Source organism: Temnothorax americanus, unplaced genomic scaffold, assembly GCF_048541705.1.
Source record: "Temnothorax americanus isolate GAGA-0224 unplaced genomic scaffold, ASM4854170v1 Scaffold26, whole genome shotgun sequence".
NCBI lineage: Eukaryota > Metazoa > Arthropoda > Insecta > Hymenoptera > Formicidae > Temnothorax > Temnothorax americanus.
In genome coordinates this window covers 2,925,862-2,943,367 of record NW_027509401.1, presented here as the reverse complement: position 1 = coordinate 2,943,367, position 17,506 = coordinate 2,925,862, and the positions used below count along the sequence as shown (strand labels likewise).

The window sequence follows — 17,506 nt, the reverse complement described above, 5'->3', positions numbered from 1 at the left end:
ATTATTCGCTTGTCATCACATTGTTTCTGTACGTGCATTCTTTCGCAGACGGATGTTCCCGACGTGCCGAGTATCCTTCACCGGACTCAAGTCCGAAGGTCGTTACGCAGTGTTGATGGACATCGTGCCGGTCGACAACAAGAGGTATCGATACGCCTACCATCGTAGCTGTTGGCTGGAAGCCGGCAAAGCCGATCCGCCGGCGCCCGCGCGACTTTACCTCCATCCCGATTCACCCTTCACCGGCGAGCAACTGCGGAAACAGGTTGTTTCCTTCGAGAAGGTGAAACTGACGAACAACGACATGGACAAGCACGGCCAGGTGAGAGGATTATCTAAATCTGCCGTTCCGTAATCAACTCAGGTGTCACCGAGTTCAATTCAAACGATAATTTCTTTTAGACACATCTTTTAGAGCCCTAAGATTGAATCGAAATCAACCGTGAAAAAATATTTGCCTTCTTATATTTATATTTCTGCAGCGCCGATGCAGAGTTTTTTAAATACTGAGGCGATATATTATTATTCCCATTTGCAATTACTCATGTTTATAATGCAAATAGCTATTAATTAACTTCACGGTTATTTTTAATTAGATGTTTATGCAATCTAAATACCTCAGCCATTTTTTTAATAATCTATCACGCGCTCAATGCAATTCTAGCAAGGATTTGACGTTAAAACAGTTAAAAACATTCACAACGCGTCGCCAACGAAGCGTGCAAGATCGATCGCTGATCTCCATATAATCTTCGTAGAATAATTTCGCAAGATTTTCCTCCTCCGGCGACCCGCGCGCAGAAATTGTCGGCGATAAGGCGCTTCATGCACCCCGGCCATTACGCCGTTCTGTAATTTGCGCCTGCCTTTCAGCGGATGCGTAATTCCTGTGGGCCGCGGCGTATCTCCCCTTTATTTCGGAGTTTAGCGCACAATGGCCGCCGGACGCGAAATGTCGGGACCGTTGGACATGCTACCGCTATTACGTGACGCGGGGAACCCTCTTCCCTGCGCGTTCGATTACGCCCCGGGGATAATATAATCCACGAATATAACACCACCGATGATTATTCGGATTTTAAAGAAATATATATTCCTGGCTAGAAAAAAATATAAAAGAGACTCTAACTTATAGAAGTGCTTTTTTCTTATAAAAAATTTTGATTACTTTTTTTACGATTCTTTGAAATGCTCAATTTAAAATCTGCCAAGCCTCAAATTAGAACATTGTTGAAATAAAAGTTATTTGGACGTTCGCGAATGGTGATACCGCGAAGGACTGTCGCCTCCGTAATTTTAATAAATTCGACGGCTGAACAAGCGACCTGCGGGTCAGTTTAACGTACGACGTTGGCGATGCTCGTATAGTGTCGTTTTTCACGCCCTCATATCAATTCCCTCGGTCTCTCTTCTCGCTCGCGTGATCGTTGACGAGTCCTCGAGTGGCCGCGCGCGCGCCGAAAATGGCCTCGTAAAACGAATGCGTCGGGACATCACCCCATCAGGGTGGGAGCGTGGGCCCGTGGGTTATCATCGGCGCGGGTCGTTAATCGTGGGCGTCGATGTTGCCCACGGAACGTAATATTCCATCCACGCCGTTGTCACCGTCGTCATTGGCCGATTGATGACGAACCAATCTCTTGCTATCCGCGGAAACGTTGTTCGTTCCATCCGGAACGAAAGTGTAATCGGCGGTGTAGAAAAAAGTTTACGTAAAATTAAGATAATCGGAAAGTGATTCGAGAGAGGCAAGGTCTGATAAATTTTTCAGCAACATGTATAAATCGTGGGGAAGAAGGCGGGCGGAGCCATTTACACGGTGGGGATTAAGGGAACGAAAATTCCGCCGCGAAATCATGGTCGATCGACTATAATTTCGAGCATTTACGTCGCAAAGTCGCCGTGCCGATAAGCCGATATTGAGAAGAAAATTTCAGACCGCGCGAACGCCTGTGTGCGGCGATAAAACGCCGTCTTCTTTCCCGATAAAGAGACGTCGCCGGCGCGAAGTCGCCGCGCGATAATGAAAAGCTGAAGTTCATGGGAAAGAGGCGGAGTAACGGTATTACAATAACGGGAAATATTGTTAATTGAATAATCTCAGCAGATAAACAGTTTTAGGTTACATAAAATCAAAAATATTTTTTATACATGACATATATGCAAGATTCTTTTACATTTTAAAAATATTTATATGTAAAAAAAACAATAGATCCGGTATATATAACTTATGTAATAAATCTAAAATGTATAGTTAACAAATGTGCTTTCATCAATAAATATCATAAATATTGAGTTACCGAAATTTCAACACAAAGGACCGATTCTTGTCAGCTGGATTAGAATTTGCGTTATTATATACTGCGAATTATTCCGATGACAAAACATTGTCACATTTCTCTTTCGTGCATTTCACATCTTTCATACAGAAGGCTTCGTTGATTCTCGCGTTTTTATGCGATCGGTTTGTGGCTGCAGGCGATGTTCCGTGATTTAATTCGCGAATGAATGATACATCGATTCTTCGTCGACGTGTTTTCCTCTGCTTATTAACGTGGCAACTCGAAACCGCGTAGAATAAATGCGCGAATTTACGGCGCGATTCCCGCCTTTAACGCGAGATTGGCGATAAACCGCGCGAAACTTAATATTCCGCTATTTCTCCCGACGTCCCGTTGTAAACGTTCGATAAAAAAGTTAATCCCCTCTGAAATATCTCTTTTATTCCTTAATTGGAAACACGCGTTTCACGCGTGTCCCGCATCGCACGGACAAGGACGAGGAACGATATCGAGAGATTGCTAAATCCGAGACATATCGAGTTCCTTAAAAACAATGATGATTACGATACAAATAATGCTAACAAGATGATAAAATATTTTCGAGAGATAATTTTATACGTTTAAATTTTTTCGTCCACGAGATCTTAAAAACTTACCACATCGAATCGACTGAAGATTTCTGATGCTATAACTTTATTGAAATTTTCGATTAATCCTAAAGCGTACAATAACATACTTTTGACAATCGTGCGAATAATTAATAATTATAATAATCGCTAAAACTTCTTTTGTTTTTAAGTGTCTGCAAGAGTCGTTTTGTAAAAGAAGATCGTTTTCTCTTTTCTTTACTACCCTATTTATCGCAAAGTTATCACTAAATATCGTCAGGGGGGTTAATCCTCGAAGGAGCGTAACAATCTCTTCCACCCCCGGGGTCCGGAAAATGTCACGGGTCCCTCGCGACCGTAAAAACTGGGACCCTATGGGGAGGACGGCATCGCTCGCCTCGGGAGGGTGAAGCGGGCCACCGGTCGACAAGAAGGGGGAGAAAAGGAGGGGACCCCGCGCTAGCTTGGGAGCATGCCCATAATGTTGCGGGTATTATAGGCGGTTCGTGGCCGGTGTCGTAGGTGGTGTATAGTAGGTAGTACGAAGACGGCGTTGCCTATAAGCTAATAAATTGAACGGATGTTTGCCCCGAGCTTTTGTCATGATGATCACGGGTAGCCCACGCCTGGCCCCGTCGAGCACCTTTTGAATCTCTCTCGAGACGGCTCCGGTCGTTTCTGCCTCGCCTCGGTGGCGTGTCTCTCCCTCCACAACGACGCGCGTGTAAACGCGCGCGTGAATGCTTTTCGGAGCTTTATCCGCGAGAGGAGGATAAATCGTAGAAATGATAATCACGATGGGCGATTTCCTGTCTCTTCGCCGCACAGTATTTCTTTTTCTTTTTTTCCTCTCCTCTTTTACTCGGATGACTCGGTATAACTGTTGCGATCGCGGTATACTTGAACGCGAAACGCGCCTCCATATAATGTCCCGATTTAATACCGCGTATAGACTTTTGTTAACTTTGCGAAACCTAGCGAAAGATTGTGAGTCTAATGCCTTTTACGAATAGAAAGGCAACATATAGAGAGAAGTCTTCAGATTTTCAAGAAATTTTCTATGTAATTCTTGACGCACTGTGGCATCTTCAGAATTATGCTTTTGTCGCGAAATAGTCAAAATTAATTACCCCTTGTATCTAATATTTATTCTTTTCTTCCTTTGAAGAATAGAGAACTCTTTAAGAGAATCGAAATTTTCCTCTCTCTGGTAAATGTGACTTCCCGCAAACGCGTTTGTTTCGTTTAATCCGCTGAATATATACATATACGTATAATCTTCATGTAACTGAATGCAGTTAGTGGCGTTCTACATACAAATCAATGTGACATTAGATACGCGAGGGGAAGATTATTAACAGTTCTCGCTTGGATATTGCCGTATCAACTTAATGCCTTATACATGCGTTATCTTTAATGGCGATATATCGCTGCCCGGTATCGTAATGCTCGTCGCGATGTTCGCTCATTGATAAGCCTCGTAAAAGTAGTCATAATACACGTCAGTATATGAATTCTACGGTCTCTCGATCCTCGCGTCGAGTGGGCGAATACGTAAATGCAAACTGTCAATAAGCATAAAATAACAAAGTAGATCCGAGAGCGGCCTGTCGGTCAAAAAAACCGAGTGCAATTCCCAACGACCCAACGCGCTTTTCGAGATGTTTGAGGTTCAATCGTTCTTGTAACACTCCTTTCAAAAACGTTTTGATTCCCCGTCACGGTCGATTTGCGTTAAACTGCGATCGGAAACAATTCGTAAGTACAGTCGGCTCGGAAGGGAGAAAAAAAAAAGAAACAGAAACGAGAAAGGAGGATTGCTCTCGAGAGGAGGAAGGGAGATCGAGGGGAAGAAGATCGAGCTTCGTGACGGGGAACCCGGTACTCCTTCCCGGTTGTATCCGGCAATTGCCAAACACCCTGTACGCGCGGAGAGAAACACTGGCGAGGAACGGAGAACAGACACACCGGTTGAAAGCGGTCGGTCGAGCCGGGCGAACCACGCAACGCGCCAGTCAACTCAACTCGACGACTCGAGTGGTAGGGAACATTCCTTCGCTACGGCCACTATTTCATCGTTTCGTATGACGCGATATTATAAGACCCCCGCCTGCGCCGACTCGGCTACTACACGGTGGTCCAAAAGCGGCCATCCACCTGCGCGCGCGAGCGCGAGCGAGTTCTCTCCCGCGTTGAACTCTCTTCGGAGATCTTTTTCCTCGCGCTTTCTTTCGCGATGGAACTCGCAGTCTGCGAACGCGAGTATAAAATTTACCTTCATCTCTCCACGGTTGCTCTTGCTTTTTACTCTGCTATACAGTTACCGCTACTTATTTCCGTTACCGCTGTTATTTCGTTAGCTGCTCCTTCATCTAGGAATTTATTCGCGCAGCTGTCAGTTCGACGCGTGTTTTTGCACCGTAGGAACGCGAGTATTAATCCTCCACTTCCGGTCATATTCGTAGCGCCTCCATTACCGAGCGTGGCGTGCGCCATGCTACGCTCGCGTTTTATGACAGAACAGATAAGTAAAGGCCCTCCATATCTCTCTTCACATTTTTCATATTAAAAATAAAGTTTCTAAAGAATATGCAAACTCTGTTTCTTTACATAAATTTTGATTGAGACATATTACTGATTTAATTTTTTTTATCGATAAGAATATAAGCGTTTTAAGGAGTACATAGTAAAGGTGTGTGTGTGTGTGTGTGTGTGTGTCTGATTGTGAGAATAGAAAACAATACATAACAATACCGATGGTTTCTGTTCATCGTACGCGGAAATTATCGGCCAATTTTATCTCGCCGAACGGTGTGCCGTTTCACCGTTGAGTTTTGAAGAAACCGGTACTTCGCCGAGCGCGGAAAAGAAGTTACCGCGCGGGAGAGATGTAAAGTTAATCTCCTTGAAATATCGCGGACGAGAAGGATTTGCCGTAATTACCGGTTGCTCGGTAAACACGCGGATAAAGTGCGCGCGGTGCAACGCTGATCGACAGGTGGGAAAAGCAGCGCGCGCGATTGTCCTACACTCGTTTCTCGAAACTGGCGTTGTTACCTCTCCGTGCCCCCGTCTCGTCTTTCCCCCCTTCTCTCGTTCTCGTTCCTTTTTTTTTTCGATCCCTTTCGCGGTCTTGCCACGGAGGAGAAAGTCATTTTCGAGCGACGGAATTTTTACGAGCCGACCCGCGGAGAGTCGGGCATGGTGTGTATATATTGTGTATTCAAATCCGCAGTACATAAATAACAGCTAATAAATAAGTACCAACGATGTGCCTATCATATTATACACAATTTAGATTGTTCTGTTGACTGCTGCGAGCAGCGTATTACGGACAAGTTGATTTTGCAATGACGAATCGCAAAGCAAATTGCGAATATACGATGGTTCAAGATATTTAAGTCTGCAGACTTTAAGAATTTTTGCGGATTTATGAATTTATAAATTTAAATCTCCAGGAATTTATGGGCTATTTGGCGATTTAGCAATGTATACGTGTCTATCTATAATCTTATAAATACATTGATATACAAACTTATAGATGAATATATGAATAATCAATATAATTCAATGTATCTAATAATCTATTTATGAAGTAAATATTATGTAGCTATTTGCTACGCACAAGTGTGGAAATTAATTTATCCTGATATATGTTCTGGCGTAATATAAAATTGTCAACGTCCGTGAACAAAAAAAAATTATCCCGCAGCAGCTCGTTATAGTAGGAGCAATATCGTGTATTAATTCGTATTGTATATTTAATCGATATACGAATATTTAATCTATCTTGAAAATATACATCAGGTGCGGTGTATGATTGCTCGATGATAGATCTAAAAATAAACGAAAAAAGAAAACAGCGTAGAGTAAACGCAGCAATCGACTTCTTATGCGCATAATTGACTCGAGAAAATAAAAAATCGATCGACCTCGCCGAGTATCCTAGCTCGGGAAGAGCGTTCTCACGATCTCGCGCGGAGTAAGTTCTCTCGCTCAAGGCATGATATTAGATTTCCTGCCCGCGGGAATGGCCGTGTGCGAGTGGCGGCATTGATTAAGCGAAAAGTTACGCAAAAGAAAAAAGAGGAGAGAAACGCGCGTAACGTTTCGCGTGTGCGTATCTCGCTGCTCGCGCTTGACCGGTGTACGCACCCGTTGCGCGCGCGGAGGGGCCAAACGGAGCGGAGCGGATTGTTGTCTCGACAGGTTGCGGCGGGTTGTCCCACACGCGGCGCGCGGCGCAGAAAACGAATAGGGACACCCCGCGGGACACCGCAACGCGATCGCCTCTCTCGCCATAAAGCTGCTACCTTCGGAAACGACTTCTCGGCGCCTTTCTCGCTGGGAGCCAGTTCCTCGCGGAATTAAATTCGGATCTTCATTCGGCGCGAACGATATTTGCGACGATACCCGGCGCTTCGCTCGATTATATATTTGCTCGTTCGGTTCCTTTTTTTTTTCTTATCTTCGGTTATTCAATCCGGAAACCGGCGAGAGCTTCTTAATCCGACGCGAGACGAGATATTTTTAAATGTATAATCAATACCTTCCCCCCAAATTCGCTGATTTCTGGAAATATTTTTTGCGGGATATTCTTGGTTGGTTTAAATGAGAAAAGAGAATCGTTGTTACGGAGTGCGACAAGGAGGAGATGAAAATCGACGGAGGATTCTGAACGCGCGATAAGCTTACGCGGCGAGCACGATTCGCGAAACCGCGCGAATTTAACGCGCGTTATAATCAATGAAGTGGCACACCATCAGACACCTCTCCGCGAGGCGAGGCCTCGCCGCTCAATTACGCCCCTAGGCCGTTTAATTAATACCCCTATAATTCGCGGTCTTTGCGTAATTATATACGCTCACATTGTGGGTACTCTGCGCGTAGATCCGCATAATCCACGGTCTGCTCCGAGTGTCCGGAGGAAGAAGGACAGCTATATAGAAGGAGAGGAAACGGGACGGAAAGGAAGAGCGAGATATCTCGTGAGAAAGGAGGAAAAAGAAAACGAACGATTTCCTTCGTCACAACCGAACTCGCTTTCGCGAGCATTCCAGGCACGCGTGTATGTGCACATGTTATGTGTGCGTGCGTATATATATTCCGGACGTCGCGACGCGGCATTTGTTTTTCGCCTGGCCGCGAGATCACCGACGATATTTTTGAAACTGGTTTAATGCTCGCGACAGGTAGCCGAAGCGCGCGAGTTTGTTTCAGTTTGTTTCTGCCACGTGTACGCCCGGTATAGTGATGGGACTTGCACCACACGGCGAGTCGCGTGTGTGATATTAATACAAAGTTACCGAGGCGAGCACGCTCGGCAGATTCCACCGGTTGTACGTACCCTAAAACGCGGACTTCCTCGCGAAACTTTCGTCCGCGTCATTTATTCCGCTCGTGACCGCGGCTCGGAAATTTACGTTCCTACCGCGAGCTGCAGTACGGTTCAGCGCGTTGCATATTTTGCGACAATCCGGATTGCATAATCAGAAGCGTGAATATATAGCATCGTTTTTAATTCCGTGTGTAATAGACATATATGTATACAGAAACTAATATAAGGCTTTCAGAGACCTAAGCTTGGATCGCATGGCTTTTGATTTTAAGTCTTACGTTTTTAACATTTTCAAAACCTTTGATTAGAGACTCCGCGAAAGTAATTTTTTTTATTCAATTTGTACGAAACTTCTGAAGTATTTGGATTCTAAAAATAACCGTGATCATTGGATTCTTTTTTTATTTGAATCCACAAATTCTCAAATTCTTAATTTGTCAGACTTTGGGCCTTCTATCCTTGATTTTTATCGCATCCTGGTATTTATAATCTTGTAAATCATCGAGCGCCGCTGTGACTGATCTCTTCCTTTCATCCGCGGAGATATTTAAATTTTAATTTTCGCTATAAAATCGCTACCGGGATATTTCACTATCTGCACTATCTATATACACGGTATACATATCTATAGAAACACGTTTGTATTAATTGAGACTCGGATTAACGATCGAGCTGGCATTCCGTCGTGATTGCTATCTACCGCGGGCGTGGGGAGAAAAATGCCAATAAATCGCCCGTGTAATGCCGCTATCAACATGTATTACATGGATGACGCGATCTTTGATAAATCGCCACATGCAAATCACGTCGGAGAGCGGATATCGGTTTCTCGGTAGACTTTCGTGGCTAATTATTACAAATGGACTCTAATCGATTGAACGGGGGAGAAAAGTATTTGCGTCGTTTACGGCACGCAAAGCGAGATTTTTATTTCCGGAAAACGTTTTTACGCGAAAAACGCGATGATGCGGAAAAACGGGAAACCTCGTGGAACAACGCGACACTTTTACTTTAGGCTGTTTGTCGCTTATGAATCGTTGTATTTAATACTAAATATCGTGTAACTTTTTAGCAATAAAATCTCAGAACATTATAATTCCGAATTTTTTAAGAGTCGTGCATATCTGGATCGTTTTGTCTCGAAATTTACTGATATTATTTTCACTTCCTCCTTTGTAATATATTAATTTTATTGGATCTTCGCATTTTTTTGTGATGATCAAACGCTTTGTGGAAATATTTTTCTTTTAAAATATAAAATAGTTTTGAAGTATAATTATCGTTACCAGATCAGATGTTTTTATTTATTTCCTAGTAGAAAATTGATTTTAATCGATAGACACTTTGATTCAGTGTTGCCAGCTGCACATTAAATTATCTCCCGTGTTCGACGCCGATACAATGTGACTATTTATGTATTTGTCTTGAACGCGAATGATCGTGGTGAGGACACGTCCCATCGACGAGGTGCGTCCTTACGATTGTAATCTACAATGTGTCGTAAACTCCTACGGACACAATTCGCCGAAATAAAAACGTGCGCCCGTATCGAGCCATCATCCTCTTCCCGCATCCCGCGCGACGACGAACAAAATAAATACGTCGGAGGACGTATGCAATTTGTACTCATGAAAATACTTCGCATAAGGGTTAACAATCGGCCGGGTTATGAGTTATGAATCGATTATAGCCGAATTACAAGAACGATTAGAGAAACAACTGCTCTCATTTTCAGGACAGCTCGACGGGACAATAACGGGTGATCGCGGTTCAGGCGGAGCCGACGTTTTCCTTTCATCGCTCGTTGACGCATAGCGATTTTCCTGACTGAGTAAAGCGATGTTCCCGGGGAAATCGAGATAATCGAGTTTCCAAACCAGCCGAGCTCGTCGGAATAAGTTATCCGATCGGACGTACGCACGACAGGTTTATCGGACGGCTGTGTCGCGCGCGGATACGCGTATCCTCGCGTGCGTGTGCAACCGATCACGTGTGTACATACATATGTGCATAATACGTGACCGTCGCGTCCGTTTGCTGCTCGCGTGTGTGCGTTGGCCGGGGATCGAAGCCGGTCCCGCGCGAACGGGACTTAAAAGTCAGGGCCGGCGAGAAGGGCCCGAAATGCCCAAAGACTCTCCCGGGCCACCTGCAGCCGTTAAGTCTCAACAGTTGCGGTACCGCAGCCGCCTCCATATTTCATATTAGCGATAATATATAAGTCCGGCTACCGTCGCACTCTCCCTTTCCCCTCACTTCTTTTTCTCACTCTCGCTCGCTCGGCCTTATTCCCGTCCGTCCGTCCATCCGTTCGTCGCGAGAGGCCCCGCTTCTCGGTCTCTAGGATCATTCCCGATGTATGCTAACGAGCCCGTCCGACCGGCTCGATTTCTGTAATTAGCGGCCCCGTCGTCCGTCGTCTCGGGGTTTATTGAATTCACATCTGTTTCCGAAAGTGTATTTATACAAATGCGCGTAAAAGCGATACGGGATACGAATCTCTTCTAATTTTATGATTCCTCTTTACGCCGCGTAATTTACTCGAGAGCGTAATTTGGATATTCTCACGGCTTACAAGATACGAATATCGCGTTTTATCTTCAATGTCTGATTAGTCTCTTTGTCTCTCTCTCTCTCTTTCTCTCTCTCTCTCTCTCTCTCTCTCTCTCTCTCTCTCTCTCTCTCTCTCTCTCTCTCTCTCTCTCTCTCTCTCTCTCTCTCTCTCTCCCTCTCTCAGGAGTTAATTTTAATCCGAACCATTCCCCGATTCTAATCACCTTGTACATCTCGTCGCGCGGATCGTCCCCGAGAAACGGCAAAGGCGGAGGCAAACGCGGGACGCGATGCGCGTGCGGTTGCTCGCGCGTTACATGAAACCGTCGCGGGGAATTTGTTTCGTCGCGCCACATTGTTTCGGACAGGAAATCGATACGGAACTTCGCCCCGGTCGTAGCGCCGCCCGCTACCTACGGTGTCTACCTGCGACAGAGCGTCTCTCTGGGAAGTAGGATTCCCACCTGAAACTTTAACCCACCTATCTGCGCGACTTCTCCAAGTGATAACACGTCATATGAGTCTCGAGATATTCGGGGAAAAACTTGCGCAATAACGGAGACACCATCGCTATCCATTCTTATTTGTTTCATTTGAGAATTAAGGGATTCCGAATCGGGTTTTGCGATAACGGGACGGATAAAATGGTTGCTCTCGGTTAATTTGGAGTGGACCTCGCGGCAGAAATTTAACCAAACGAATTTCCGTTAAGCCGAGCGAATCGGCTTAAAATTCGGTAGCGACTACCACGTTTCCATATGTTGTTTTCTCTCGGCCTCCATATTTATTATCTCTCTTATCCATATTAGGAAGATTACACTATATGGACCGCTGTGACCCATTTCTAGAAACGTAAAAGTCAAGCGAGTAAGATTAGAGGCGTCCTTACCTTCAACTGATAATCTACTTGCGATAACTGGAGCCAGCGTCCCATCTTGGAATATATTAACGCGCAATTAAGTATAGAGACACATAGGCTAAATAATTACCCAGTAACTTACGGATAAACGGCGACTTAAGGCGCGCGTTCGCACGGAGCGTCGCGTCGTTGCCGATCGAGGTGATAATCGTATATTTTATTGTTATTGAGGGGATATCGCGATACACACCGCGCCAATCCCGCTCGTGGAATTCATTATGAGAAGACGCGAAATCAATTTTTCGCGCTTAATCCCGTTGCGAGGAGCGATAATCGAACGGCGGATCTTGTTCGTTGTTGCAGATCGTACTGAACTCGATGCACAAGTATCAGCCGAGGATACACTTGGTCCGCTGTCGACACACCGACGACAGCGGCTCGCAAATCACCGACCTCCAGAAGGAGGAGCACAAGACGTTTATCTTTCCGGAGGCCATTTTCACCGCCGTCACGGCGTATCAGAATCAGCTGGTGAGTCCAGACGTCTCGTCGAATAACAGTCGATTATACAGTGTACCCGGGTAGCGTTAACTCTCGACAAGCCGACGATTCGAGAAGACCGGTGAATATCTGCATCGTGAGATTGACGCCATGACTTTCAGCACGGGGACTTATAGTTCTTCAGGCCTTCAATTTTTTCACTAAGAACCAAGATCTTCAGTTTATCACTTTGGACAGGAGTACAATCGTCCTTTATTTTTTATTTATTAAAATTTTTTTAACGATTATATATATATATATATATATATATATATATATATTAGACGATTTTTAATATAATAAATATTATTTTTTAATATATAAAATTTTTTCTCTCTGCAATTGTATCTATTTAAACAATTTATAAAAAAAATATATCAAGGGCGACAGTGTGGTCTAGTGGTAGAGCGCCAGACTCGTAATCTGAGGAACCAGGTTCGAGTCCACTAGAGCCGTGTAAACATGGAATGTTTTTCCGAAAGCTGCGCCCCTCCGTGCAAGATAGGCTCTTGTGCGGAGCAAACTGGGCTCCGTCTTTCGGAAAGAGACGTTAAGCCGTTGGTCCAAAGGGTTAAAGTGAGAGGAGAAGGGTTATATTGAGTAAAGGGTTGGGAACGTCCCTACAAAACGCCTTGCAACCCTGAGGGGAGTCAATAAACGAAATTTACGAAGAAAAATATATCAGACTTAATGGAATAATATGTTTCTTGCAGATAACGAGATTGAAGATCGATAGTAATCCATTCGCCAAGGGTTTTAGAGATTCGTCAAGACTCACTGACTTCGACCGGTAAGTTCGAGCTCACGAGGAAAACGTGACAGTAATATTTTCTTGGATTATCTACTTAAAATCGAGATCTCGAAAAGGTATTGAGGATTTTCGGCTTGAAATTCGCGCCCTCATATCAGTAACTAATCGAATAATAATTATAAAACTCGATTAAAATATGCCTCAGCTGGCTATAGGAGCTAATCTATCTGCGCCGCTCCGTCTCTCCTCGCCGGGGAGTTCCAAACCGCTCGCGCTCGGTCCCGGCGAACGCTTTTCTGCATAGCGGTGTAACGAGCAATCGTAGCGTCCATTTATAACGGCCGGACGTTGATCGAGCGGCCGCTAAATTAAAACCTATATTTTCGAATGAAATATCTATAACTCCCGTGTCGGCACGGCGCCGACGTCCTACTGGAAGGGGTTAATTAAAACGCGATTAGAGTGTCAGCGTATACGTCATCCGGCCGACGATTTTCTAGATTTCTTCTCACGCGAATCACCTCCCCGGGCCCAGGAACGGATTAATTGCCCTCGAAAAGAGCGCTCGGATGAAATTGCGAGATCGAATGACGATATGGTTCTCCGACATGCGATAAAGACTGATTATCGGACGGCTCTTGAAAATCGCTGTCCGATCGAGGTTTCTCCTTTTCATTTCCTTTTATCTCTTTCCAACATTATATACGCCCCGCGTTTCAGCTAGCATTCCGCCATTTTACATTTCCGGGACGGGTTTTTGCGCGACCATCCGGCTCGCTTCTTGCATCGCGCTGTTCGCATCGCGAGGATCCGACCTATCGACACGCGGCTCTCCTCTCGATCGTGGCGTCACGGACGATCATTACATCCCATTAGAACGTCGGCACCTTAATCGCGCGCCGCGCCAGCTAAATTATCGCTTAGATCTCTCACGTTCGAGGCGGAAATTTACAACAACGTTAAATGCCGAGGCATGCGAGATCAGCCGCCGAAATGGGCGCGCGCACGCGGCCGATTTCGAATTATCCGCGATCATCTATCTGCATGAATGACGACGCACCTGCCCGGCCGTGCATTCCTTCTCTCCTTCTCCCCTTTCCGCGTTTACGGCTATGAGGTGGATACACGCATGACGGAGAAAAATATATATATTTATGTATATACGAATGTATATTCCTTATGTTCACACACACACACGCAACGCCGCCGTCATCGCGAGATCATCTTTGATGCCGACGTTACGCCGTTGTTAACCGGTGACTGTACAATTAATTGATTATAATTGAGTATGTTGTTCGTCCGTCATCGTGCCTGCATAATAAAGAGCATTTTATTTTTTGTTTGATATAATTCGTTCGTATTTCAACAAGATATTCAGATTTTTTGATCCCAAAACTCAAACAGACGTGAGAAATCACTGATGTTATTCACAAAGGAATCAATTTCGGCTTTATCGATCTTAAAAAGTGAGATTTATTATTCTAAATTAAAGAGGTCTACATCCAATGGATGCGTATGAATATAAACTGCAGAAAACATAAGACAAAGATAGATAAAACGTTCCTTAGAAAGTCAAGGGACTCCAAAAATTTTTGAAACTAATTTCGACATACAATTTTAATTGGAAGTGTAATTTAGAGATAGAATGTTAAAACAAATTTGCATGGATAATCAATTAATTTTACATAACAAGACGTATCTCTCTTCATCTTCACATTGTTAATATAAACTACGCCATCGTATCAAGATCGAGAATTTTACGTTCGACTTCCAGGCTTTTCGCTGGCAGCCTCACCGTTTAAAAATTGATTAGCCCGCTCCGAAAGAAGGTAGGGGCTTCGGTCGCGGGATCTCGGATTCGGTACCATATTTTACGAAAAACCGTCTGGTGCTCTCGCACCGCCCACCGATCCTCAGAAATATATTAAGGAACGCGGCGCGCGTTAAGCGAGGCAGGACTCTCGTCACGCCTCTTCCAATTTGCACGTGATCGCAGCTGAGCCGCTCGGATGCCGCACTTTCACGAAAAACTCCCGGTTCGGAAGAGGGCACCTATCTTCCCGCGCGAGATCGTTTCGCGATTAATTAAGCTCATATTTCAGAACGCCGCCGCTCGTAACTCGCGCAATTAATGCGACCGTGTTTTTTCGGTCCCCCGAAAAATCCGCGACATGAAACTCGGCCAGACACGACCGCGCTAATGACCCTCTCGATCGGCACCGAAAACCTTAACGGCGCATTTAAGTGTTGCGATTACCGCCTCATTACGATCGGATAAACAATTTAATTGCGTTTCGCCTCTCGCGGGGCAGGTGTCTCACGACAGGTACGCGAACGGTCTCGCGATCGCTAAAAACGATGAGAGAAGAATAAACAAAAAAAAAATGAGATCGCGCCCGAGAAAGGGTGGAGCAAGAAAAAAAAGGAAGAAAAAAAGATACACAATTTATATTAAAGACCAACCAAGACCGACTTAATTCCCGGAGAACATGCACGATGCTTCGAATAACACAGATAAACTTAAATAGAATAATTTTGAATGTAAATTTCTCCGTACGTGAAGCCTTAATTTTCGTTATTAATTCTCTCCTGTATAAATGGTACAGGATTAATTGTTAAATCTTGGAGGCTTAATTCTGAATTTATGTATTCCGAACAAAGGACGAAACCTAAATTTTTGCGATTTTCAACCGTCAACTCTAAAATTGTAAACTCTGAAGTCTGAGGCTCTTATCTCTCAACTCTTACCTTGTCGCGTGAACGACGTACTTCCGTCACAAATGCACAGTCAAATAGACGCGACATTAAGCGAGCATTAACCTAACGCAGACAATCTCTCCAAGAATTGCGCGACAAAGTTTATTATTCGAGATTAAATGGCAGAAGGAGCGGAAGAGAGCGAGGTAACGGAGAAGGAGCCTGGAAACACGGGCGAGAAACGAGAAGCTCGCATTAGGGAGGGAAGAGACGACTTTATTGGGTGTTCGTTATCGATTCGCGGACACGCCGTATATACGGGTCGATTTGCATAAAAACCTTGCATCGCGAGGCCCCGAGAGATCGCCGCGAGTCGACGCCGTTAACAATTTAGTGGGCGTTGCTCGCGTCGATGCGCGCTCCGGCTACCGGCGTGTCGTTCTTACTTATTAAATGAAGCCGAACGGCCCGATAACCGCCTGATCACGAGGAGAAGTCAGTCCGCGGCGCGCGAAGAGGCGATCGACCGAGAAAAACCTACGAGCCGACCGACGCCGACGGCCAGCGGCGAGAGAAGAGGGGTGGTCCAGGACGCGCGCGGGGCACCGGACGAGAGGGAACGACGATAAAAGTAAACGCGGCTTTTAATTACGGACCGATTTCAGCACCGTCGTCCCGCTGCGCGCCCTTGGAGCGAATATTATTAAAGCGATGCCCTTCTCCCGGGTGCCGGGTTTATTGTCAAGTATGCGCATCGGATTATCGTCTCGCGCACATCCTTTTCGCTCGCGTCTCCCCGACCGATCCTGCGCGCGCTCCGCGCGCTTCTCCTGCATCGCGCCCCGTCGCCGTCGCCGTCGCCGGGCCGGCGAGGTCGGTCGTTAAAAAATTAAGTCGCGCGAGCGCGTCCAGCAAAAACACGCGAACTTCTCGTTTACGATTATTAATAGCCGAAGCGCGCGATCTTCCCACTCGCGAACCAGCGTGCTCGCCGCTCGGACGATCTGCGCGTGGCGCGCAGAAGGAAGTTCCCCGTGCCCGTGATGGATCGTGCCGTATACGTGCGATATTTTCATGTACGAGTGCTACCGCCCTGGGCGTATATCAAAGCGAATTTATGCCGCTTCTCTATTAAAAGGAGGCGTACGCGTGGGAAGCGCGGCGGAAAACGCGGGTCCAAGGATCGCGGGACGCAAACACCCGGAGGTCGCGATAAATTTATGATAATGGCCTTCGGACTCCGTGAATGCTAAAATTCTTGGTCTGTCTCTAAGATCTCTAGACCACGAGTGTTTAAGAGGGTCAGTATTTTTCTATTAGTTATTTATTCTCGGGTTTTAAGGGGCTCGTGCTCTTGAACTTTGCGGACACAAAGGATCTGCTTTTCGCCATCATATCGTCGGATTGAAGCGATAGAAGTGTGATATTGCTGTGTTTTTCGATATTTACACCCACAAATTTTTTCATTTTCTAATACATAATCATCCAATTTTATTTAATAAAATTTATTATTCAAAAATCAGCGGTAATAGCAATAATTGTATAATAAATCTGCAGATGATGGACGATCGTGAGATTTTTGAACGGTTTACAATCGATATGTTTGTGCACGCACGTAGCTTCGTTCCATCGGAGCGATTTCACGGCGAATCAAATAACAACGAGCAGCGTGTGCATTTTAATGACTCCGCATCTCGGTTGCACGGGCATGATCTCGCCCCGGAATCACTGCCACACCACGATCCTCCCCAAATCAGCACCTGCCTAACAGGCAGCCGCCTAAATCCCGCACCGTCATTCTAAGACTCGTCCGTTGACTGTTGACTCGTCCGTTATCTCGAGCTCTCGAAAAGTCGATCGGCTTGTCGCTTTACATTC

At 45.3% G+C, this 17,506-nt stretch overlaps 1 protein-coding gene and 1 long non-coding RNA gene across 3 annotated transcripts in view; one reads left to right on the top strand and one right to left on the bottom strand.

Annotated features, from left to right (window-relative positions):
- The window catches only part of LOC143899224 (uncharacterized), a 125,800-nt gene that overhangs the window by 46,867 nt on the left and 61,427 nt on the right, over positions 1–17,506 (bottom strand). The gene's annotated exons all lie outside the window — the stretch shown is intronic.
- The window catches only part of LOC143899239 (uncharacterized), a 55,171-nt gene that overhangs the window by 23,111 nt on the left and 14,554 nt on the right, over positions 1–17,506 (top strand). Inside the window, exons 3-5 of the mRNA XM_077409384.1 lie at positions 49–322; positions 12,004–12,171; positions 12,894–12,970. Of these exons, the coding sequence (XP_077265510.1) occupies positions 49–322; positions 12,004–12,171; positions 12,894–12,970 (519 nt within the window). The remainder of the gene's footprint in view (positions 1–48; positions 323–12,003; positions 12,172–12,893; positions 12,971–17,506) is intronic.